The following is a 23,873-nucleotide window of genomic DNA, read 5'->3' as shown; positions in this document are numbered from 1 at the left end:
TTGGCTAGCCAGTATCAGGTAGTGAAGTGGTCAGCATCTGACCTTGGCTAGCCAGTATCAGGTAGTGAAGTGGTCAGCAGCTGACCTTGGCTAGCCAGTATCAGGTAGTGAAGTGGTCAGCAGCTGACCTTGGCTAGCCAGTATCAGGTAGTGAAGCGGTCAGCAGCTGACCTTGGCTAGCCAGTATCAGGTAGTGAAGTGGTCAGCAGCTGACCTTGGCTAGCCAGTATCAGGTAGTGAAGTGGTCAGCAGCTGACCTTGGCTAGCCAGTATCAGGTAGTGAAGCGGTCAGCAGCTGACCTTGGCTAGCCAGTATCAGGTAGTGAAGCGGTCAGCATCTCTGTGCATCAGAGGAGAGATGAAACAAGAGAAGAAACACGAGAGAAGTTCCAGATGTAAATGAATACAACTTCTGTTTAATGACTCGAACATCCTTCAAACAATAAAACCATTTCAAGGAGTCTCTGGAAAAATGCTTTTCTAAAGCAGTTTTATTTGTATAGAAAACGTAGGAAGGGTCGTGTATAAAACTCCTTTAAATGGCAGGTCATCTGTGGGAGAAAAAATGACAGCATTCGATCAACAAATATTTTCAAGCAATAAATATACATTTTATAAATAGTGTAAATTTACAACAAAGGTTAGAGAAAAAAAAGTCTCTTGGTGACTTGGCTGTTAATTTCTCTCTCATTGGAATACTATTTTACCTACAGAACCAAACCATATGGTTCCAAAATAACAAAAACAGTAAAAAAATATATATATTACTTTACAAAATGTTTTCTTCTTCTTATTTTCTTGCCCAAAGACGACTTCTATTGACTAACATACAAAAGACCAGTGATTCTAGGACGTAGACTCAAGGGGGACACACACCAACTCAGAGCACGTTTGTATCAGCCCACAAACATCATTAAAAAAGGGAAATGTGTATCAAGTCAATAGTCTTTGTGTGATGTTGATACTGAAGTATATTTAAAACCATATAGTAGACTTTTACTCAAGTAGTATTTTACTGGTGGCTGGTGATTTTCTATCAAGGTATCTTTACCTCTACTCAAGTATGACAATGGGGTACTTTTTCCACCACGGCTGGTGGAGAAGGCAGCAGTAATGCCCTCCCCCTCCAGTCCTCTAGGAGGAGACACCTCACCTCCACTCTGGGCAGGTTGCATAGACGCACAGCTTTTCACCCAGCTGCCTTGTGGAATATCTACAGAAAGCAGAAGAGGACTGCTGGCTCACTTCCTGAATATCAGAAAAGGGGCTTCCGGTGGCTTCTGGGAGTACAGCATGGATTCTTATTGTCCTCAGAACAACAGAATGTTACCGTCAAGAGGATGATGGCAAAGGAGGAGCCTGTGGAGGGAGAACGAGATAGGGATGAGAGAGAGATGAGATTCATGTAAACTGGTTGAAGACTTACTAATGAACAAGCTAGTACCTTTTTTCAAAAAAATAACTCATGAATTTAACTCACTAGTGTGTAGACTTACTACTGTGAATGCCACCATGTGTAGGGTAATGCTTTTTATGGGATGTCCACATATTGACATCATATGTAGGGTAATGCTTTGTAAGGGGTGGAAGTAATTATGCAAGGAAGAATGATTGCTTAGTGAAAGTGAATGTTGGCTCCTCGCATAATGCACATTTCCTTCTGCATCTGGATTGTCAATATCCTGTTTGTGTCAATTTTTCCACTTGTTTAAACTTCCATCCTTGGAACAGTAACTTAAACTAAAAAAGAAACGTTCTCTCACTTTCAACTGTGTTTATTTTCAGCAAACTTAAAGGGGAGGGGGGCAAAATCAAAAGTGACAGTCAGTATCTGACCACCAGCAGCATTAAGTTCTTAGTGCTAGGGGGCAGTATTCAGAAGTTTGGATTAATGAGGTGCCCAAAGTAAACTGCCTGTTACTCAGGCCCAGAAGCTAGGATATGCATATAATTGGTAGTATTGGATTGAAAACTCTAAAGTTTACAAAACTGTTAAAATAATATCTGTGAGTATAACAGAACTGGCGAAAACCCGGAGGACAATCAATCCAGATTTTTAAAATATACAATGGTTGGAATGGGAATATAAAAGCAAGTCATTCCAGATTGCAGTTCCTAGGGCTTCCACTAGATGTCAAGTCTTTAGAAAGAGTTTCAGGCTTGTTTTTTGAAAAATTATCTAGAATTTTGTGGCTCTCATTTTGGCTGTAGTGTTTGTAGTGCGTTCTGGTGAGGGCGTGCACTTCATTATTTATCTCCGATAATGACAATACTATTCTCAGTCTTACATTTGATTGTTTATTTACATATTAGGGTACCTGAGGTTTGATTAGGAACGTTGTTCGTGGTCCTTCTGTAGCTCAGTTGGTAGAGCATGGCGCTTGTAATGCCAGGGTAGTGGGTTCGATCCCCGGGACCACCCATACGTAGAATGTATGCACACATGACTGTAAGTCGCTTTGGATAAAAGCGTCTGCTAAATGGCATTTATTATTATATATTATTATTATATTTGTTTGACTTGTTTTGAAGAAGTTTATTCATTTTGTATGCATTTTGAATGAGGGAAACCGGTGGATTACTGAGTCAAGCGTGCCATTGAAACATACTTTTTGGGGATATAAAGCACGTTATCGAACAAAATGACCATTCGTTATGTAGCTGGGACCCTTGTGATTGCAACTAGATGAAGATCTTCAAAGGTAAGCAATTTATTTTTTCGCTATTTCTGACTTTTGTGACGCATCTGCTTGGTTGGAAAATGTATGTAATGCTTTTGTGTGTGGGGCGCTGTCCTCAGATGTTGCAGCATGCCTAAGCGGCTGGATTAACAAGAAGCTTTTAAATTATGTATGATACTTGTATTTTCATGAATGTTTATTGTTCCGATTTCTGTCATTTCAATTTGGCGTTCTGCAATTTCACTGGATGTTGGCCAGGTGGGACGGTAGCGTCCCAATGATCCGCAAGAAGTTAAGTACTGCAGTGTATCTCCTCCTCATGGACTGCACCAGATTTGCCAGTTCTTGCTGTGAGATGTTACCCCACTCTTCCACCAAGGTACCAGCAAGTCCTCTGACATTTCTTGGGGGGGGCAGGTGGGGCCCTGGCACTCACCCTCTGATCCAACAGGTCCTAGGCGTGCTCAATGGGATTGAGATCGAGGCTCTTAGCTGGCCATGGCAGAACATCGACATTGCTGTCTTGCAGGAAATCACACACAGAACAAGCAGTATGGCTGGTGGCATTGTCATGCTGCAGGGGCATGTCAGGATGAGCCTGTAGGAAGGGTACCACATGAGGGAGGAGGATGTCTAACCTGTAACGCATAGCATTGAGATCGCCTGCAATGACAACAAGCTCAGTCTGATGATGCTGTGACACACCGCTCCAGACCATGACGGACCCTCCACCTCCAAATCGATCCCACTCCAGAGTTGGTGCAACGCTCATTCCTTCGACAATAAACGTGAATCCAACCATCACCCCTGCCTTACAACAGGCCTACAAGGTCTCAGTCCAGGCTCTGTCAACCTATTGCGGACAGTCTGAACACTGATGGAGGGATTGTGCATTCCTGGTGTAACTCGGGCAGTTTTTGTTGCCATTCTGTACCCGTCCCTCAGGTGTGATGTTCGGATGTACTGATCCTGTGCAGGTGTTGTTACAAGTGGTCTGACACTGCGAGGACAATCAGCTGTCCGTCCTGTCTCCCTGTAGCGCTGTCTTAGGCGTCGCACTGTACGGACATTGCAATTTATTGCCCTGGCCACATCTGCAGTCCTCATGGCTCCTTGAAGCATGCCTAAGGCACGTTCACGCAGATGAGCAGGGACCCTGGGCATCTTCATTTTGATGTTTTTCAGTAGAAAGGCCTCGTTATTGTCCTAAGTTTTCATAACTGTGACCTAATTGCCTACCGTCTTTAAGCTGTTCTTGTCTATATTACTTCATCTAAATACTCCTCCTTGGTGGACTTGTACAACATTTTTACATGTTTTAATACATAACCATTCTCTTTCAGGGCGATGAATCTATCAAAATGTATTGAAAATACCAGAACACTTCTCTCCTGTGTGCAAACAAATATGTCTGTCACAGACTCAATGGCCGAAACCCAGAGTTGATACAATGTTGCAAATTTGCTAGCGAGAACTCAAGACAGGCAGAGTATCTACACACAATACCCTATAATGACAAAGCAAAAACTGTTTTCTAGACATTTTAGCAAATGATTTAACAATAAACCTGAAATATCACATTTACATAAGTATTCAGGCACTTTACTCAGTACTTTGTTGAAGCACCGTAGGTAGCGACTACAGCCTTGTGTATGATGCTACAAGCTTTGCACACCTGTATTTGGAGAGTTTCTCCCATTCTTCTCTGCAGATCCTCAAGGTATGTAAGGTTGGATGGGGAGCATCGCTGCACAGCTATTTTCAGGTTTCTCCAGAGATGTTCGATTGGGTTCAAGTCCGGTCTCTAGCTGGGTCACTCAAGGACATTGAGACTTGTCCCGAAGCCACTCCTGCATTGTCTTGGCTGTGTGTTTAGGATCATTGTACTGTTGGAAGGGGAACCTTTGCTCCAGTCTGAGGTCCTGAGCGCTCTGGAGCTGGTTTTCATCAAGGATCTCGATGTACTTTGCTGTGTTCATCCTTCCCTCAATCCTGATTAGTCTCCCAGTCCCTGCCGCTGAAAAACATCCCCAAAGCATAATGCAACCACCACCATGCTTCACAGTAGTAGTAAGGTTTCCTCCAGATGTGACACATGGTAATCAATCTTGATTTCATCAGACCAGAGAATCTTGTTTCTCATTGTCTAAGAGTCCTTTAGATGCCTTTTGGTAAACCAAGCGGTCTGTCATGTACCTGAGGAGTGGCTTCCATCTGGCCACTCTACCATAAAGGCCTGATTGGTGGAGTGTTGCAGAGACGATTGTCCTTCTGGAAGGTTCTCCCATCGGAGAAGGACAACCATCTCCACAGAGGAGCTCTGGAGCTCTGTCAGAGTGATCATTGGGTTCTTGGTCACCTCCTTCTCCCACGATTACTCAGTTTAGCCAGCTCAAGGAAGAGTCTTGGTGGTTACAAACTCCTTCCATTTAAGAATGATGGAGGCCACTATTCTTGGGGACCTTCAATGCTGCAGAAATGTTTAGGTACCCTGTCCCGGATCTCTACAGACAATTCCTTTGACCTCATGGCTTGGTTTTTGCTGACATGCACTGTCAACTGTGGGACCTTATATAGACAGGTGTGTGCCTTTCCAAATCATGTCCAATCAAAAGAAATGTACCACAGGTGGACTCCAATCAAGTTGTAGAAACATTAAGTATGATCAATGGAAACAGGATGCACCTAAGCTTAAATTTGAGTCTCATAGCAAAGGGTTGAGTACTTCAGTAAATAAGGTCTGTTTTTTATTTATAATGTATTTGCAAAAAAAATCTAAAAAACAGTTTTTGCTTCGTGATTATGGGGTATTTTGTACGTTGAAGAGGGAAAACATTAAATACATTTTAGAATAAGGTTGTAACGTTAGAAAATGTGAAAAAAGGGAAGGGGTTCTGTAGCTCAGTTGGTAGAGCATGGCGCTTGTAACGCCAGGGTAGTGGGTTCGATTCCCGGGACCACCCATACGTAGAATGTATGCACACATGACTGTAAGTCGCTTTGGATAAAAGCGTCTGCTAAATGGCATATATTATTATATTAAAACTATCCAAATTAACTATGTATGTATATACAGTACCAGTCAAAGAATTTGGACACCTACTCATTCAAGAGTTTTTCTTGACTTTTCAAAACTATTTTCTATAATGTAGAATAATAGTGAAGACATCAAAACTATGAAATAACACGTGAAATCAAAAATTATTTATATATATATTTTTGATTTTAGATTCTTCAAAGTAGCCACCCTTTGCCTTGAAGACAGCTTTGTATACTCTTGGCATTTTTATCAATATCTTGTAGCAGCATCTTGGTCTTCTTGCCATTGCAAATTACACACACTCTCACTATATACTCTAAGTAAGTCAGTAGACCGAAAACTACTGATACCGTGTAGATAACATTGAGATGATAATTAGAATATACCAACACAAAAGAATTAGCCCTTCCTGTTTTTCAATCACAAATATGACTCATTTCAGGAAACTAGGTGTATGTCGCGCGTCACAGGAGAGCCTTCACTTCACAGGAGAGCCATTTGAACTTAAACTTTAATTATATATATTTTTTAATCGTTTTTTGGCAGAAATACCTTCTGGAATATGTGAACTTTGGTGTGCCTTAATAACCTTTTTGGGATAGGGGGCAGCATTTTCACTTTTGGATGAATAGCGTGCCCAGAGTGAACTGCCTCCTACTCTGTCCAAGAAGCTAATATATGCATATTATTATTAGTATTGGATAGAAAACTGTTTGAATGATGTCTGTGAGTATAACAAAACTCATATGGCAGGCGAAAACCTGAAAAAAATCCAACCAGGAAGTGGGACATCAATTAGTAGTTTTTCAAAGCTTTGCCTTCCTAGGGCTTCCACTAGATGTCAACCGTCTTTTGAAACTTGAATGAGGATTCTACTATAAAGGAGGGGCTCATGAGACCTCTTTGAGCAGAGAGCCTTGGTCTCATGACGCGCGCTCCTGACAGAGTTACCTCTCGTTCCAGTGCTTCTCTGAAGACAAAGGAATTATCCGGTTGGAACTTTATTGATGTTTCATGTTAAAAACATCCAAACGATTGATTCCATACATCGTTTGACATGTTTCTGAAGGACTTTTTTTGTCTGGATGAAGTGCCTGCGCCTCATGAAGATGGATTAGAGGGCTGAACACGCTAACAACAAGTGGCTATTTGGACATAAATGATGAAACTTTATGGAACAAATCAGTCATTTATTGTCGAACTGGGATACCTGGGAGTGCCTTCTGATGAAGATCATCAAAGGTAAGTGAATATTTATGGTGTTGTTTCGAACTTTGTTGATTCCAAAATGGCGGATATTCCTCTGGCTGTTTTGGGGTCTGAGCGCCATTCTCAGATTATGCCTTTTCCGTAAAGTTTTTTTGAAATCTGACACAGCGGTTGCATTAAGGAGAAGTCTATCTTTAATTCTGAGAATAACACTAGTATCTTTTATCAATGTTTATTATGAGTATTTCTGCAAAATCACCGGATGTTTTGGAATCAAAACATTACTGCATGTAAGGTGCCGATGTAAACTGAGATTTTTGGATATAAATATGCACATTATCGAACAAAACATACACAATACATGTAACATGATGTCCTATGAGTGTCATCTGATGAAGATCATCAAAGGTTCGTGATTCATTTTATCTATATTTCTGCTTTTTGTGACTGGCTGTGTTTTTTTGACTTGCCGGTGATCTAACATAATCATATGTTGTGCTTTAGCTGTAAAGCATTTTTTCAAATTGGACACAATGGGTAGATTAACAAGATGTTTATCTTTCATTTGCTGTAATGGACTTGTTAATGTGTGAAAGTTACATATAAAAAAAAAAAAAATTGAATTTCGCGCACTGCCTTTTCAGCGGAATGTTGTTGAGGGGTTCCGCGCGCTAGATGGCATACAACAAACTTGTATGCCATCTGTAAATACAAATAAAATTGTTGGTTTAGCCATGTAAAAAGTCAGCAACCTTCCCGCTAGCCATGATTGGCTGAGATAATGAGTGGGCTGGACATGCCGAGAGATGAGTTCGGATTGGTCTGCCATGTAGCTCGCTTCTGTCTATAATATTAGCTGGTCAGTATGTGTAGGTAATCCTTTCTAATGGGGCTTAAAAAAAAAGATATCACAAAGTAGAACTACATAAGTGTTGCTCTCCACTGTCTGGAGGACCAAGTTTTGAAATCAGTGGAATTAGAGTATGACAGCTAAGGAAATGCAGAATATTCTGCCTGTTTGATTGCAAATATGCAAACGAAAAGTGAACACACAGCAGGCGGTTGTATAAATCACCCGTCTCCGGATTACATATTCAAATCCATTTGCATTGCTAATTATAGCCTAATGTTAGCTAGCTAACATTGCACCTGGTTGTTTTGAGTTGGGATTATGGTTCATTGTTTACCTAGCTAGCTAGCTAGAGCACAGAATAACTGGCACATTTACGAACGCTCAACACCCGTTGAATATGGCCTGTGTCAGTGAACTTTGGCAAAAAAGCATAATTAAATTGTTGCCAACAGCACAGTTGCAGTCACCAAACCTCTGGATAACATAAAAACAGCCTACCCAGCTCTGTTAGAACACTCCCAGAAAACACTCTGGCCCTCCAGATGAAATTTACGAACACACCCGTAGTAATCTTTGGTTGTTTAGTACACAGCCTCACATGTGAATTTTTAAAGAGATGGGTGGGGTTAAAGCTTAAGATGGTGTGAACGATACTGAATGGTTGTAGACAAAGATGAGCTCTCCAGTAGTAGTGCCAAAACATTCAAAGGCCATTTTCTCAAAAGTGATTTTACAAATGTATCAACTTTCAAAGCAGAATTACTTTCCCATTGTTCCTCAACTGTAGTGTATGAAATATAATTTTAGAGCTCCGAGTCTCTACTTTTATCGATTGTAAAAAACACAATTTCAAATTTTGCTACATATGACCGAACGAATCGAGACGGTCGGTCACAATTGGTGATTACACAATAATGCATTGTTTGTGTCTCCTCGCTCATCCATTCTCCCTCGTTCTCATCCATCATACTTGTTTCTTAATTTATTTAATCTGTTATATGTGTGAAATTAGTTTCGGTACAATTTAGGTTCGCCCTATGGGACTCCCAATCACGGCAGGTTGTGATAGAGCCTGGAATCGAATCAGGGTCTGTAGTGACGCCTCCAGCACGGAGATGCAGTGCCTTAGACCACTGCGCCATTCAGGAGCCCAGGGTATCAACTGGGCACCGTACCTTCCACTGTTGTGAGAAGGAGCAGAGCATGCCCTACTGTCGGGAAGGAGGAGGAAAACCATTCATAAAATGGCATGCTGGTTAGAACGCCAGTTCTGCTTGTGACATTAAGATTCTAACAATGACAGTGTGGATTAAAGGATAAGTCAAAGACGGGCAGAGTAATAAATGGTTTTAAATTCACGAGCAGTCAAAATGGCTGCTTTAGCTGGTCTAGTGTTAACCTACTGGTCATCATATAGTCACTCGTGTCCTTGTTGACTTACGAGTGTGAACTGGTCGTAGACCTGTGTGAGGTCGTCCATCTTGTACTGCTCCAGCACCACAAAGTTGTCCAGGTTAGAGCTCCCCCTACGGGCACAGTCCTGACAGTGCACCACGTAATTCTTCCTGCTGTTGCTCTCACTGGTTACAAACAGTAGGGCAAACACCTCCACCTGGAAATAGGGCAAAAGTGAGTGTGTGAGGAGAGGTAGATGTGTTTGTTTTGCTTTTACTCTCCTTGTGGGGACCAGAAGTCCTCACAAGGAGAGTAAAACAAGGACAATTCAGACAAGAGGGGACATTTCGCCAGCCCCTACAAGGAAAAGGGCTATTTTAGGTTTAGGGGTTAAATGATACTTCGGGATTGTGGCAACGAGGCCCTTTAGTTACTTCCCCAGAGTCATCCCCACAAGAGGAGAACACATGTTTTACTCCAGCAGCAACGAGCTGAGGAGCAGCAGGAGAACCACATGTTTTACTCCAGCAGCAACCAGCTGAGGAGCAGCAGGAGAACCACATGTTTTACTCCAGCAGCAACCAGCTGAGGAGCAGCAGGAGAACCACATGTTTTACTCCAGCAGCAACCAGCTGAGGAGCAGCAGGAGAACCACATGTTTTACTCCAGCAACAACCAGCTGAGGAGCAGCAGGAGAACCACATGTTTTACTCCAGCAACAACCAGCTGAGGAGCAGCAGGAGAACCACATGTTTTACTCCAGCAACAACCAGCTGAGGAGCAGCAGGAGAAATCCCACTCAGAATAGACTCTGTATGCTGTGTGCATGTGATAGTTGTGTTGGACAAATAAGATGGTGACTAACGAAGAAAAAAAAAACTGGCCAATTTATTTCTAGTAAATTAGGCAAATTAACCAATAGACTGATAAGCATGACGGTCAACTGTATTTCTATGAAGTGGTATTACCATTAATTAATAAAAAGCATTATTTTGCAAGGGGATAATTGTTTCTCCCGGTCGTTTTGGTCGGCAACAGTTTTACATAATCGGCCATACCTCCTTTTTTAAAATCATCACCGGCTAACGGAAACCCCACTTACGGAAAATAGGATTTTTGAATTGGAATCAATTGTTTGAGCCCCACAAGGACAGAGTGTGTGTGTACCTCACAGATGCTGCAGTAATGTGCGGGTTCGTCCCTGGTCCTGCCGTGCCACACCAGCTCCTTGCCTGACGCCTGGAGTAGCTCCCGCAGCATCTGACACTGCTTCAATGTCCGCAGCAGACAGTACCTAGCAGAGACCGAGACACACAGGGGTTAGGTGTGTGTGTGTGCGTGCACGAGCGCAGGTGTTTATGAGTGAGAGGCCGAGCAAAAGAAAATTGTGCATGTGTGAGAGGCCGAGCAAAAGGGAATTGTGTGTGTGTGTGTATGTGTGTGTGAGAGACTCACTTGATCATCTGGAAGAGCTTGCTGTCGGAGACTTTGATATTCCTGGCCATGTTCCAGGAGAGGTGTATCATGGGGACAATGGACTTGACGCTCTGCAGCTTATTCCATTCATATCGCTCTGCTGCCAGCTTATACTGGTACGCTGAGGAGGGAGGGAGGGAGAGAAAGAGAGACAGAAAGAGAGCGCAAGAGAGATTGAGAGAGAGCGGGGGAGAAAGATAAAGTGAGGGAGACAGAGGGGGAGAGGGAGAAGGTAGAAGGGGGTTATTAATGACAATATCATTTCAATTTCACAATGTCAAGGCTTGTCAGAATCCATCTATCATATTTAAATGATGCTCCAACGAATTCAGCATTAAAACCCATAAAACAGCAGTGCATGTTCATAGTAAGTATATCCCCCCCCTTGTTCTCCCCGTCTTACCAGTGAGGGGTCCTACGTTCCAGGCGATGTTGTTGCACCAGCCAATGGCCTGGACCCAGTGGACGGTGCCCGTGTTGAGCCACACCAGGTCTCCGGGGCGCTGGATGAAGCGGTAGACGGGGACATCTGCCTCGTACAGGTCCTCCAGGTTGGGCCACCATGACCCCATCAGGAAGTTGATGTTGTTCCTGGAGGAGAGAGACACACAGGATGTTAGAAATACAATTACTGCCGACTCCTTGCAGTTCATCAAATCAAATAGATTGTTCCATCATCAATGAATGATTGTTACATCATCAATGAATGATTGTTACATCAATGAATGATTGTTACATCATCAATGAATGATTGTTACATCAATGAATGATTGTTACATCATCAATGAATGATTGTTACATCATCAATGAATGATTGTTACATCATCAATGAATGATTGTTACATCATCAATGAATGATTGTTACATCATCAATGAATGATTGTTACATCATCAATGAATGATTGTTACATCATCAATGAATGATTGTTACATCATCAATGAATGATTGTTACATCATCAATGAATGACTGTTACATCATCATTGAATGATTGTTACATCATCAATGAATGATTGTTACATCATCAATGAATGATTGTTACATCATCAATGAATGAAAATATGAAAAAAACTATTCTACTTTCATTAGCATTAGGTCAACTATAGTCAAAGCAGAGTAAGACGTGTCTGTGACTTCAGATTGTATTGGCTGTAAACTGACAGAGGTAGGAGATGCACTCTGTGTTGAGCTAGAAGCAGGAGATTTTTGTTGACATACTTTTCACAGAAGTCGTTGATGATTCCCCAGTAAGGCTGGGGCACAGAGAACCACTCACAGTCCCCCGGGCCAATGTTGATGTTCACTGAACAGAAGTTGTTGTTCTCTTGGTGACCTAAAAGACAAGACAAATACCTCATAAAACAAAATGACTACAAAAAAAAACAAGTTGTGTGTCAGACCTGGAATCAAATATATGATTATTTGTTATTTAAATACATATTTTCTGTGTATTTGAGTACATTTACATTTAAGTCATTTAGCAGACGCTCTTATCCAGAGCGACTTACAAATTGGTGCATTCACCTTATGACATCCAGTACTTTCAAATAATGTGAATCAACCACTAAGCATTTTATTATGTTTTATTGTCACATACAACAGATAGGTGCAGTGTAATGTGTTGTTTTACAGGGTCAGACATAGTAGTATGATAGGTGTTGTTTTACAGGGTCAGACATAGTAGTATGATAGGTGTTGTTTTACAGGGTCAGACATAGTAGTATGATAGGTGTTGTTTTACAGGGTCAGACATAGTAGTATGATAGGTGTTGTTTTACAGGGTCAGACATAGTAGTATGATAGGTGTTGTTTTACAGGGTCAGACATAGTAGTATGATAGGTGTTGTTTTACAGGGTCAGACATAGTAGTATGATAGGTGTTGTTTTACAGGGTCAGACATAGTAGTATGATAGGTGTTGTTTTACAGGGTCAGACATAGTAGTATGATAGGTGTTGTTCTACAGGGTCAGACATAGTAGTATGATAGGTGTTGTTTTACAGGGTCAGACATAGTAGTATGATAGGTGTTGTTTTACAGGGTCAGACATAGTAGTATGATAGGTGTTGTTTTACAGGGTCAGACATAGTAGTATGATAGGTGTTGTTTTACAGGGTCAGACATAGTAGTATGATAGGTGTTGTTTTACAGGGTCAGACATAGTAGTATGATAGGTGTTGTTTTACAGGGTCAGACATAGTAGTATGATAGGTGTTGTTTTACAGGGTCAGACATAGTAGTATGATAGGTGTTGTTTTACAGGGTCAGACATAGTAGTATGATAGGTGTTGTTTTACAGGGTCAGACATAGTAGTATGATAGGTGTTGTTGTACAGGGTCAGTCATAGTAGTATGATAGGTGTTGTTTTACAGGGTCAGACATAGTAGTATGATAGGTGTTGTTTTACAGGGTCAGTCATAGTAGTATGATAGGTGTTGTTGTACAGGGTCAGTCATAGTAGTATGATAGGTGTTGTTGTACAGGGTCAGTCATAGTAGTATGATAGGTGTTGTTTTACAGGGTCAGTCATAGTAATATGATAGGTGTTGTTTTACAGGGTCAGACATAGTAGTATGATAGGTGTTGTTTTACAGGGTCAGTCATAGTAGTATGGCGTCCCTAGAGCAAATTAGGGATAAGTGCCTTGCTCAAGTGCACGTTGACAGGTTTTTCACCTTGTCGGCTCAGGTATTCAAACCAGCGACCTTTCGGTTACTGGCCCAATGCTCAAATAGCTGAGTTAAATGCATGGGACTTCATTTGAGTCAGTGTATTTGAGTATTTCTAAATACATTCCAATATTCAACTCCTCGTCTTAAAAAAAAAAAAAAACATTTCAATATTTACTTGGAAATGTGAAAGTAACGTAGATATTTGAAATAGTATCTGAACCCAGGTCTGGTGTTTGTGTTGCATTTAGGTGTGTGTGTGTATGAGTGCATCTGTGTCTGTGTGTACCTGGCGTCCTGCTCCCAGGGACCTTCATGTAAAGCTGGACAGTGTTCATGCCCAGGATGGTGTGTCCTACGTGGCTGAGCAGGTTTCCAGCAGACACCACCCTGGCAAAGGCTGGCAGCTTACTGAGCTCCTGCAGATGCAGTTTCCACCTTGGATGAGGTCAGAGGGCAAGGGTCAGCACTAAACTCTACAGCACAGACACACACCGCACGCAACCTCATAGATCCTCATCATGAAAACAATGCCTAATCCAAAACCAGCCCTTCTCCCTAAGCCATACCTCGTGTCTGTTTCTACCACCAAACGGTCTGGAGACAGCTCCACCTGTAGACCCTAACCAGTCTGTTTTTGGACCATGCGATATAATCTGGTTTACATGAAAAGGTCAAACTAAAGTCTCTCGTTAACCGAACTACATAATGTTGTCAGTGAGAGTTGTGTGGAACACTTACTTCCTATCGTCGGACAGGTCGATGTTGGTGCCAAACTTGATGTGTTTGAAGGGCCCTTTCTTCCGGCACACCACACTGCAGGATCATGGGAGATGTAGTTTAGACAGAGCAGAGCGATATGACACACAGACCGAGACAGACGGCCAGGGAGGGAGGGAGGGACAGAGACAGACAGACGGCCAGGGAGGGAGGGAGGGACAGAGACAGACAGACGGCCAGGGAGGGAGGGAGGGACAGAGACAGACAGGCGGCCAGGGAGGGAGGGAGGGACAGAGACAGACAGACGGCCAGGGAGGGAGGGAGGGACAGAGACAGACAGACGGCCAGGGAGGGAGGGACAGAGACAGACAGAGGGCATCTTACCTCTCTGCGTTGGCTGCCTCTGCTTCCAGCTCCATCTTCTTCTCCTCCTGGGAAATACATTCAATATAAATTTACGTTGTCTAGTTTGAGTGACAGAGTCAGGAGAGAACATGTGAATATACAGTGTCTGATAGGGGTTGGTTCTCAGCACAGTGAACACACGGCCTTTCAGAGAACAGGACCCAGCTCAAAACTTATTGAGTTAATCAACAAGGTATTGTATTGAGAGCATTTGCAATGGTGATGGTTCCCTGTGTCGGTCTGTCTGTGTGCCAGTCACGGACCAGGATGTCTTGCTCCCAGGCAGACTAAATAACTTTTTTGCCCGCTTTGAGGACAATACAGTGCCACTGACACGGCCTGCAACGAAAACATGCGGACTCTCCTTCACTGCAGCCGAGGTGAGTAAGACTTTAAACGTGTTAACCCTCGCAAGGCTGCAGGCCCAGACGGCATCCCCAGCCGCGCCCTCAGAGCATGCGCAGACCAGCTGGCCGGTGTGTTTACGGACATATTCAATCAATCCCTATACCAGTCTGCTGTTCCCACATGCTTCAAGAGGGCCACCATTGTTCCTGTTCCCAAGAAAGCTAAGGTAACTGAGCTAAACGACTACCGCCCCGTAGCACTCACTTCCGTCATCATGAAGTGCTTTGAGAGACTAGTCAAGAACCATATCACCTCCACCCTACCTGACACCATAGACCCATTCCAATTTGCTTACCGCCCAAATAGGTCCACAGACGATGCAATCTCAACCACACTGCACACTGCCCTAACCCATCTGGACAAGAGGAATACCTATGTGAGAATGCTGTTCATCGACTACAGCTCGGCATTCAACACCATAGTACCCTCCAAGCTCGTCATCAAGCTCGAGACCCTGGGTCTCGACCCCGCCCTGTGCAACTGGGTACTGGACTTCCTGACGGGCCGCCCCCAGGTGGTGAGGGTAGGCAACAACATCTCCACCTTGCTGATCCTCAACACTGGGGCCCCATAAGGGTGCGTTCTCAGCCCTCTCCTGTACTCCCTGTTCACCCACGACTGCGTGGCCACGCACGCCTCCAACTCAATCATCAAGTTTGCGGACGACACAACAGTGGTAGGCTTGATTACCAACAACGACGAGACGGCCTACAGGGAGGAGGTGAGGGCCCTCGGGAGTGTGGTGTCAGGAAAATAACCTCACACTCAACGTCAACAAAACTAAGGAGATGATTGTGGACTTCAGGAAACAGCAGAGGGAACACCCCCCTATCCACATCGATGGAACAGTAGTGGAGAGGGTAGCAAGTTTTAAGTTCCTCGGCATACACATCACAGACAAACTGAATTGGTCCACTCACACAGACAGCATCGTGAAGAAGGCGCAGCAGCGCCTCTTCAACCTCAGGAGGCTGAAGAAATTCGGCTTATCACCAATATCACTCACAAAATGGGAAATGATGTAAAATATATTACTAGCCACTTAAAACAATGCTACCTTATATAATGTTACTTACCCTACATTATTCATCTCATATGCATACGTATATACTGTACTCTATATCATTGACTGCATCCTTATGTAATACATGTATCACTAGCCACTTTAACTATGCCACTTTGTTTACATACTCATCTCATATGTATATACTGTACTCAATACCATCTACTGTATCTTGCCTATGCTGCTCTGTACCATCACTCATTCATATATCTTTATGTACATATTCTTTATCCCCTTACACTGTGTATAAGACAGTAGTTTTGGAATTAGATTAGATTACTTGGTTATTACTGCATTGTCGGAACTAGAAGCACAAGCATTTCGCTACACTCACATTAACATCTGCTAACCATGTGTATGTGACAAATAAAATTGGATTTGATTTGCCTGTATCCTTCAGCCGCTGCCTCTACTAACCCGTAGTGAATCCTGGAAGGACGACGCCTGATATTGGGCGTACTTGGCGATGGTGGTGTGTGACTGGCTGCTCTGGCAGCGCCACATCTTCCTGGTGCCGCTCAGGTCCCAGTTCTCATCGGTGGGCTGAGACAGCTGAGTCCGCACCTCCACCAGGTGGTCTGGGTTAGCCTCCACCAGGGACTTAGTAGAGAACAGACCCAGGTCTGACAGAGTGGGGGAGAAGGGTGGAGGGAGAGAGAGACGGGTGGAGGGAGAGAGAGACGGGTGGAGGGAGAGAGAGACGGGTGGAGGGAGAGAGAGACGGGTGGAGGGAGAGAGAGACAGAGAGCAGGAGAGAGAGACAGAGAGCAAGAGAGAGAGACGGGTGGAGAGAGAGAGAGACAGAGAGCAGGAGAGAGAGACAGAGAGCAAGAGAGAGAGACGGGTGGAGGGAGAGAGAGACAGAGAGCGAGAAGGGTGGAGGGAGGGAAAACAGCGAGGGAAAGGAAAGATGTGGGAGACAGAGAAAGGGATGGGAAATGAGGAAAAGTGGAGAGATAAAAAGAGAAAGGTGCATCACAACTTGCATCTGCAAAAAATGTCACTTCAGCTAATTCCTGACAGCATGGCTAAAAAGTATTTCCCAGTGCAGTTAAACAAAGAGTTCAGAAGCACTCTAGCTTAATGAAATACAAACTATTTATCCATCCAGATATTTTGAGTGAGTTTCAAGCAGGTACACTAGGGGCACCGTACTACTACGGCTGACCCTGTAAAACAACACATTACACTGCACCTATCATACTACTATGACTGACCCTGTAAAACAACACCTATCATACTACTATGACTGACCCTGTAAAACAACACCTATCATACTACTATGACTGACCCTGTAAAACAACACCTATCATACTACTGTCTGACCCTGTAAAACAACACCTATCATACTACTATGACTGACCCTGTAAAACAACACCTATCATACTACTATGTCTGACACTGTAAAACAACACCTATCATACTACTATGACTGACCCTGTAAAACCACACCTATCATACTACTATGACTGACCCTGTAAAACCACACCTATCATACTACTATGACTGACCCTGTAAAACCACACCTATCATACTACTATGACTGACCCTGTAAAACCACACCTATCATACTACTATGACTGACCCTGTAGAACAACACCTATCATACTACTATGACTGACCCTGTAAAACAACACATTACACTGCACCTATCATACTACTATGACTGACCCTGTAAAACCACACCTATCATACTACTATGACTGACCCTGTAAAACAACACCTATCATACTACTATGACTGACCCTGTAAAACAACACCTATCATACTACTACAGCTGACCCTGTAAAACAACACCTATCATACTACTATGTCTGACCCTGTAAAACAACACCTATCATACTACTATGACTGACCCTGTAGAACAACACCTATCATACTACTATGACTGACCCTGTAAAACAACACCTATCATACTACTATGACTGACCCTGTAAAACAACACCTATCATACTACTATGTCTGACACTGTAAAACAACACCTATCATACTACTATGACTGACCCTGTAAAACAACACCTATCATACTACTATGTCTGACCCTGTAAAACAACACCTATCATACTACTATGACTGACCCTGTAAAACCACACCTATCATACTACTATGTCTGACCCTGTAAAACAACACCTATCATACTACTATGGCTGACCCTGTAAAACAACACCTATCATACTACTATGACTGACCCTGTAGAACAACACCTATCATACTACTATGACTGACCCTGTAGAACAACACCTATCATACTACTATGACTGACCCTGTAAAACCACACCTATCATACTACTATGACTGACCCTGTAAAACAACACCTATCATACTACTATGTCTGACACTGTAAAACAACACCTATCATACTACTATGACTGACCCTGTAAAACAACACCTATCATACTACTATGTCTGACCCTGTAAAACAACACCTATCATACTACTATGACTGACCCTGTAAAACCACACCTATCATACTACTATGTCTGACCCTGTAAAACAACACCTATCATACTACTATGGCTGACCCTGTAAAACAACACCTATCATACTACTATGACTGACCCTGTAGAACAACACCTATCATACTACTATGACTGACCCTGTAGAACAACACCTATCATACTACTATGACTGACCCTGTAAAACCACACCTATCATACTACTATGACTGACCCTGTAAAACAACACCTATCATACTACTATGTCTGACCCTGTAAAACAACACATTACACTGTACCTATCATACTACTATGTCTGACCCTGTAAAACAACACCTATCATACTACTATGACTGACCCTGTAAAACCACACCTATCATACTACTATGACTGACCCTGTAAAACCACACCTATCATACTACTATGACTGACCCTGTAAAACCACACCTATCATACTACTATGTCTGACGCTGTAAAACAACACATTACACTGCACCTATCCAGTGTGTGTTGATGCAACAGTAGAGAACTGATGGAGTGAGGGAGCCAATATATTTTATATGCAGCAAATACTTTACTCCACATGCTACATTGAATGTAATGACACTCTCTGCTGGCAGGTGGTGCTGTTCTCATACATGTAAAAGTTGTTCAACAGGCACACACACACCCCCCAAGCCAGTGAATGAATGCACACACACACACACACACACACACACACACACACACAGCTTTACTACGTTAAACAAAAATGAGACAGAAGGACTAGACAGCTGACTGGAATGCGACCAGCAGCAGTACTGTGTGTAATGGCGGTATATGACTGCCAGCCGCGCGTGTAACTCACCCAGTTTGAGCGCCCCGGCCAGCCCTCTGATGACAGTGACAGGGTTGGAGGGGTTGGTGCAGAACTGGTGAAGCGGAGGGAAGAAGGCATCTCTCTTATTCTCCAGCTACACACCATGGGAGAAACAGACAGATCAGAGACCACACACACACACACACACACACACACACACACACACACACACACACACACACACACACACACACACACACACACACACACACACACACACACACACACACACACACACACACACACACACACACTCTCTCTCTCTCTAATGTCGAGTATAGCCAAACCACACTACCAAACTGTAACCAACTGACTACCAGATGATTTACATTTAAGTCATTTAGCAGATGCTCTTATCCAGAGCAACATACAGGAGCAATTAGGGTTAAGTGCATTGCTCAAGGGCACGTCGACAGAGCCTCGTCAGCTCGGGCATTCGAACCAGCAACCTTTCAGTTACTGGCCAAACGCTCTTACCACTAGCCTACCAGCCCACCTCTAACCACCAGCCCACCTCTAACCACCAGCTGCCCTAAATGTTGACTTGAAATGCAAACTAGACCATTAGTTGTAATAAACACTAAGACCATAGAGCCCAGGCCAGCCATAGAGCCCAGGCCAGCCACAGAGCCCAGGCCAGCCACAGAGCCCAGGCCACCCATAGAGCCCAGGCCAGCCACAGAGCCCAGGCCAGCCACAGAGCCCAGGCCACCCATAGAGCCCAGGCCACCCATAGAGCCCAGGCCAGCCACAGAGCCCAGGCCAGCCACAGAGCCCAGGCCACCCATAGAGCCCAGGCCAGCCACAGAGCCCAGGCCACCCATAGAGCCCAGGCCAGCCATAGAGCCCAGGCCAGTAGGAACGACAACTACATTTATCTGAGAGAGTAAAAAGCACAGGAATGAAATCCCAACCAGTGTTTCTGTTAGGAAAATGAGGCGCAGGATATTTGACCGGCAACATTATAAATTTACCGGACATTGGAGAAATCTGCCGGACCCATATGCATAACCTGATTAGGGCGTCCACCCACAGTGCTCCGAGTGACATCACACTTAGAATATGGTAATACAGATTAACAGGTCGAGGATGCAACTTTAAAAAGTAACGAGTCTGACGCAACAGATCAGAACGTTTATCTTAAAATATGAATAAGCTATTATTTATTCACATTACAAGCGCAGCAATGCGCACAAGGCAGTAAGTAGTAGGCTACAAGTGAATGTTTGTTCCATAATGCAAACGGCAGGAAAGCAGTGTCAAAAGGGCGCCTGTCACTCAAACGGTGACAGAGATTCAAATAGCTGTTAGAAATGTAGAAAGAGAGGAGATCTAATAGGCTACTTTGAAGACATGCCTCATATGTTTTAAAATGTTCAGGTTTCAAACACTTAAGTAGTCACAGCCTACTGCCGTCAGCTCATTGCAAAGTGGCGTGTGACACGCTGATGAAGCCTGCCTTCTGATGGTTGTTTGAGATGCTGCAGCAGCAGCTCTCACGCTGATGAAGCCTGCCTTCTGATGGTTGTTTGAGATGCTGCAGCAGCAGCTCTCATGCTGATGAAACCTGCCTTCTGATGGTTGTTTGAGATGCTGCAGCAGCAGCTCTCACGCTGATGAAACCTGCCTTCTGATGGTTGTTTGAGATGCTGCAGCAGCAGCTCTCATGCTGATGAAACCTGCCTTCTAATGGTTGTTTGAGATGCTGCAGCAGCAGCTCTCATGCTGATGAAACCTGCCTTCTGATGGTTGTTTGAGATGCTGCAGCAGCAGCTCTCACGCTGATGAAGCCTGCCTTCTGATGGGTGTTTGAGATGCTGCAGCAGCAGCTCTCATGCTGATGAAACCTGCCTTCTGATGGTTGTTTGAGATGCTGCAGCAGCAGCTCTCATGCTGATGAAACCTGCCTTCTGATGGTTGTTTGAGATGCTGCAGCAGCAGCTCTCATGCTGATGAAACCTGCCTTCTGATGGTTGTTTGAGATGCTGCAGCAGCAGCTCTCACGCTGATGAAGCCTGCCTTCTGATGGTTGTTTGAGATGCTGCAGCAGCAGCTCTCACGCTGATGAAACCTGCCTTCTGATGGTTGTTTGAGATGCTGCAGCAGCAGCTCTCACGCTGATGAAGCCTGCCTTCTGATGGTTGTTTGAGATGCTGCAGCAGCAGCTCTCACGCTGATGAAACCTGCCTTCTGATGGTTGTTTGAGATGCTGCAGCAGCAGCTCTCACGCTGATGAAACCTGCCTTCTGATGGTTGTTTGAGATGCTGCAGCAGCAGCTCTCACGCTGATGAAGCCTGCCTTCTGATGGTTGTTTGAGATGCTGCAGCAGCAGCTCTCACGCTGATGAGGCCTGCCTTCTGATGGTTGTTTGAGATGCTGCAGCAGCAGCTCTCACACTGTCTGACAGAGTTACTGCTCCTCTGTATCTGTATGTTGTATGCATGTGATAAATAAGATATATAATGAATATACTGTAGCCTACACACACACACACACACACACCAATTTAATTCCACTAAATTCTGCAAATTCAAGAGGGATCTTTTCTTTTCTTCTTCTCCCGGACAATTGGCCAGCGCCAATTTCATTCATCTGCTTTTCTAAAAATAAAAATAGTCCAAAAGCCGACTATTACAGGCTAACGGAAACCCTAATCCCAACATACAGACATGAGTAAAAACCCTCACAGCTATTTACTCACGTAGATACTGGGTGTGGAGGGGTTGAGTTTGTCCTTCGGCAGCGAGGGTGAGGGGGGCTGGGGGGGCCTGGGCGGGGGACACTGATCAAGGAAGATACTTCTGCTGGACAGGCCATTCTTCCCCAGGTTCCTAAAGACACAGGGGGGGGGGGGGGGGTGATAGAGAAAACACCAGGCCTCAGAAACAGTATTTTTAAACTGCTCCAATAACAATGCTTTTTGTTGTATCTCTCCCATCTCTCCTCTTTAATTGGCTAGGTGAGACAGCACAGATCCCATCTCTCCTCTTTAATTGGCTAGGTGAGACAGCACAGATCCCATCTCTCCTCTTTAATTGGCTAGGTGAGACAGCACAGATCCCATCTCTCCTCTTTAATTGGCTAGGTGAGACAGCACAGATCCCATCTCTCCTCTTTAATTGGCTAGGTGAGACAGCACAGATCACTGTTCAGCTAAGAGCAGCAGCACAAACCAACACGGTGAATCTGGAGTCTGGACATGCATTGTGGAGTGGAAAACAGATCACCGTTAAAACAGATTCCAGATTAACTGGTACTATGGCTAAACAGTTTTTATTTGACTTTTGACAAATCAGATCAGCTTTGGGGAAAAAACTCCCCCTGTGCTTTGGGGAAAAAATAAATCTGATGTGAAAATTTGGTCTAAAGACCAAATAGTGAGGAAAAAAAAGAAAGATTCTAATTGGGCTGCCTGTGTAAACAGCCTATTGAAGTGCTTCAGTAAGAGAAAGAAGCCTAGAGAAGCTAAGCTCCAGTCATATACAGAACTGTAGATGTACAGTAGAATAACAGCTATGGCTTAGGTTGTGTACACACAGGGCTTACTGCTCAGGAACTCTACAACCCTGTCAGTTCCTGGCCACTTCCTGTAAACACTAAATCAAATCAAATCAAATCAAATTTATTTATATAGCCCTTCGTACATCAGCTGATATCTCAAAGTGCTGTACAGAAACCCAGCCTAAAACCCCAAACAGCAAACAATGCAGGTGTAAAAGCACGGTGGCTAGGAAAAACTCCCTAGAAAGGCCAAAACCTAGGAAGAAACCTAGAGAGGAACCGGGCTATGTGGGGTGGCCAGTCCTCTTTCTGGCTGTGCTAGGTAGAGATTATAACAGAACATGACCAAGATGTTCAAATGTTCATAAATGACCAGCATGGTCAAATAATAATAAGGCAGAACAGTTGAAACTGGAGCAGCAGCACAGTCAGGTGGACTGGGGACAGCAAGGAGCCATCATGTCAGGTAGTCCTGGGGCACGGTCCTAGGGCTCAGGTCCTCCGAGAGAGAGAAAGAAAGAGAGAATTAGAGAGAGCATTAACAGTCCTCTTCTGGCTGTGCCAGGTGGAGATTATAACAGAACGTGGCCAAGATGTTCAAATGTTCATAAATGACCAGCATGGTTGAATAATAGTAAGGCAGAACAGTTGAAACTGGAGCAGGAGCATGGCCAGGTGGACTGGGGAAGCAAGGAGTCCTCATGTCAGGTAGTCCTGGGACATGGTCCTAGGGCCCAGGCCAGTTGAAACTGGAGCAGCAGCATGGCCAGGTGGACTGGGGACAAAGGAGTCATCATGTCAGGTAGTCCTGGGGCATGGTTCTAGGGCTCAGGTCCTCCGAGAGAAAGAAAGAAAGAGAGAAGGAGAGAATTAGAGAACAGCACACTTAGATTTACACAGGACACCGAATAGGACAGGAGAAGTACTCCAGATAAACAAACTGACCCTAGATGTACACATAAACTACTGCAGCATAAATACTGGAGGCTGAGACAGGGGGGTCAGGAGACACTGTGGCCCCATCCGAGGACACCCCCGGACAGGGCCAAACAGGAAGGATATAACCCCACCCACTTTGCCAAAGCACAGCCCCTAAACAGATGTGCTATTAACAAATAACCCATCCATCCAGACACATCCCCTAGGGCCCAGCCTAGTC

The 23,873-nt window shown here is 44.0% G+C and overlaps 1 protein-coding gene across 9 annotated transcripts in view; it reads right to left on the bottom strand.

The window, feature by feature from the left end:
- Window positions 1–396: 396 nt before the first annotated feature.
- The window catches only part of LOC124044230 (lysine-specific demethylase 6A-like), a 100,864-nt gene continuing 77,387 nt past the window's right edge, over window positions 397–23,873 (bottom strand). For 6 of the 9 annotated variants that reach the window (XM_046363820.1, XM_046363821.1, XM_046363823.1 and 3 more), the window contains 12 exons: window positions 21,915–22,044; window positions 19,201–19,306; window positions 16,336–16,541; window positions 14,427–14,473; window positions 14,064–14,138; window positions 13,612–13,760; window positions 11,872–11,986; window positions 11,058–11,245; window positions 10,634–10,775; window positions 10,346–10,472; window positions 9,225–9,395; window positions 397–1,359 (listed from right to left, as the gene is read on the bottom strand). In XM_046363820.1, coding sequence (XP_046219776.1) covers window positions 1,333–1,359; window positions 9,225–9,395; window positions 10,346–10,472; window positions 10,634–10,775; window positions 11,058–11,245; window positions 11,872–11,986; window positions 13,612–13,760; window positions 14,064–14,138; window positions 14,427–14,473; window positions 16,336–16,541; window positions 19,201–19,306; window positions 21,915–22,044 — 1,483 coding nt within the window. In that variant the 3' untranslated portion in view covers window positions 397–1,332. The remainder of the gene's footprint in view (window positions 1,360–9,224; window positions 9,396–10,345; window positions 10,473–10,633; window positions 10,776–11,057; window positions 11,246–11,871; window positions 11,987–13,611; window positions 13,761–14,063; window positions 14,139–14,426; window positions 14,474–16,335; window positions 16,542–19,200; window positions 19,307–21,914; window positions 22,045–23,873) is intronic. The other 3 variants (XR_006840457.1, XR_006840458.1, XR_006840459.1) reach the window with 3 other exon arrangements.

This window comes from Oncorhynchus gorbuscha, linkage group LG09, assembly GCF_021184085.1.
Source record: "Oncorhynchus gorbuscha isolate QuinsamMale2020 ecotype Even-year linkage group LG09, OgorEven_v1.0, whole genome shotgun sequence".
NCBI lineage: Eukaryota > Metazoa > Chordata > Actinopteri > Salmoniformes > Salmonidae > Oncorhynchus > Oncorhynchus gorbuscha.
The sequence above is the reverse complement of the archived record's forward strand: the minus strand, read 5'-3'. Positions and strand labels throughout refer to the sequence as shown.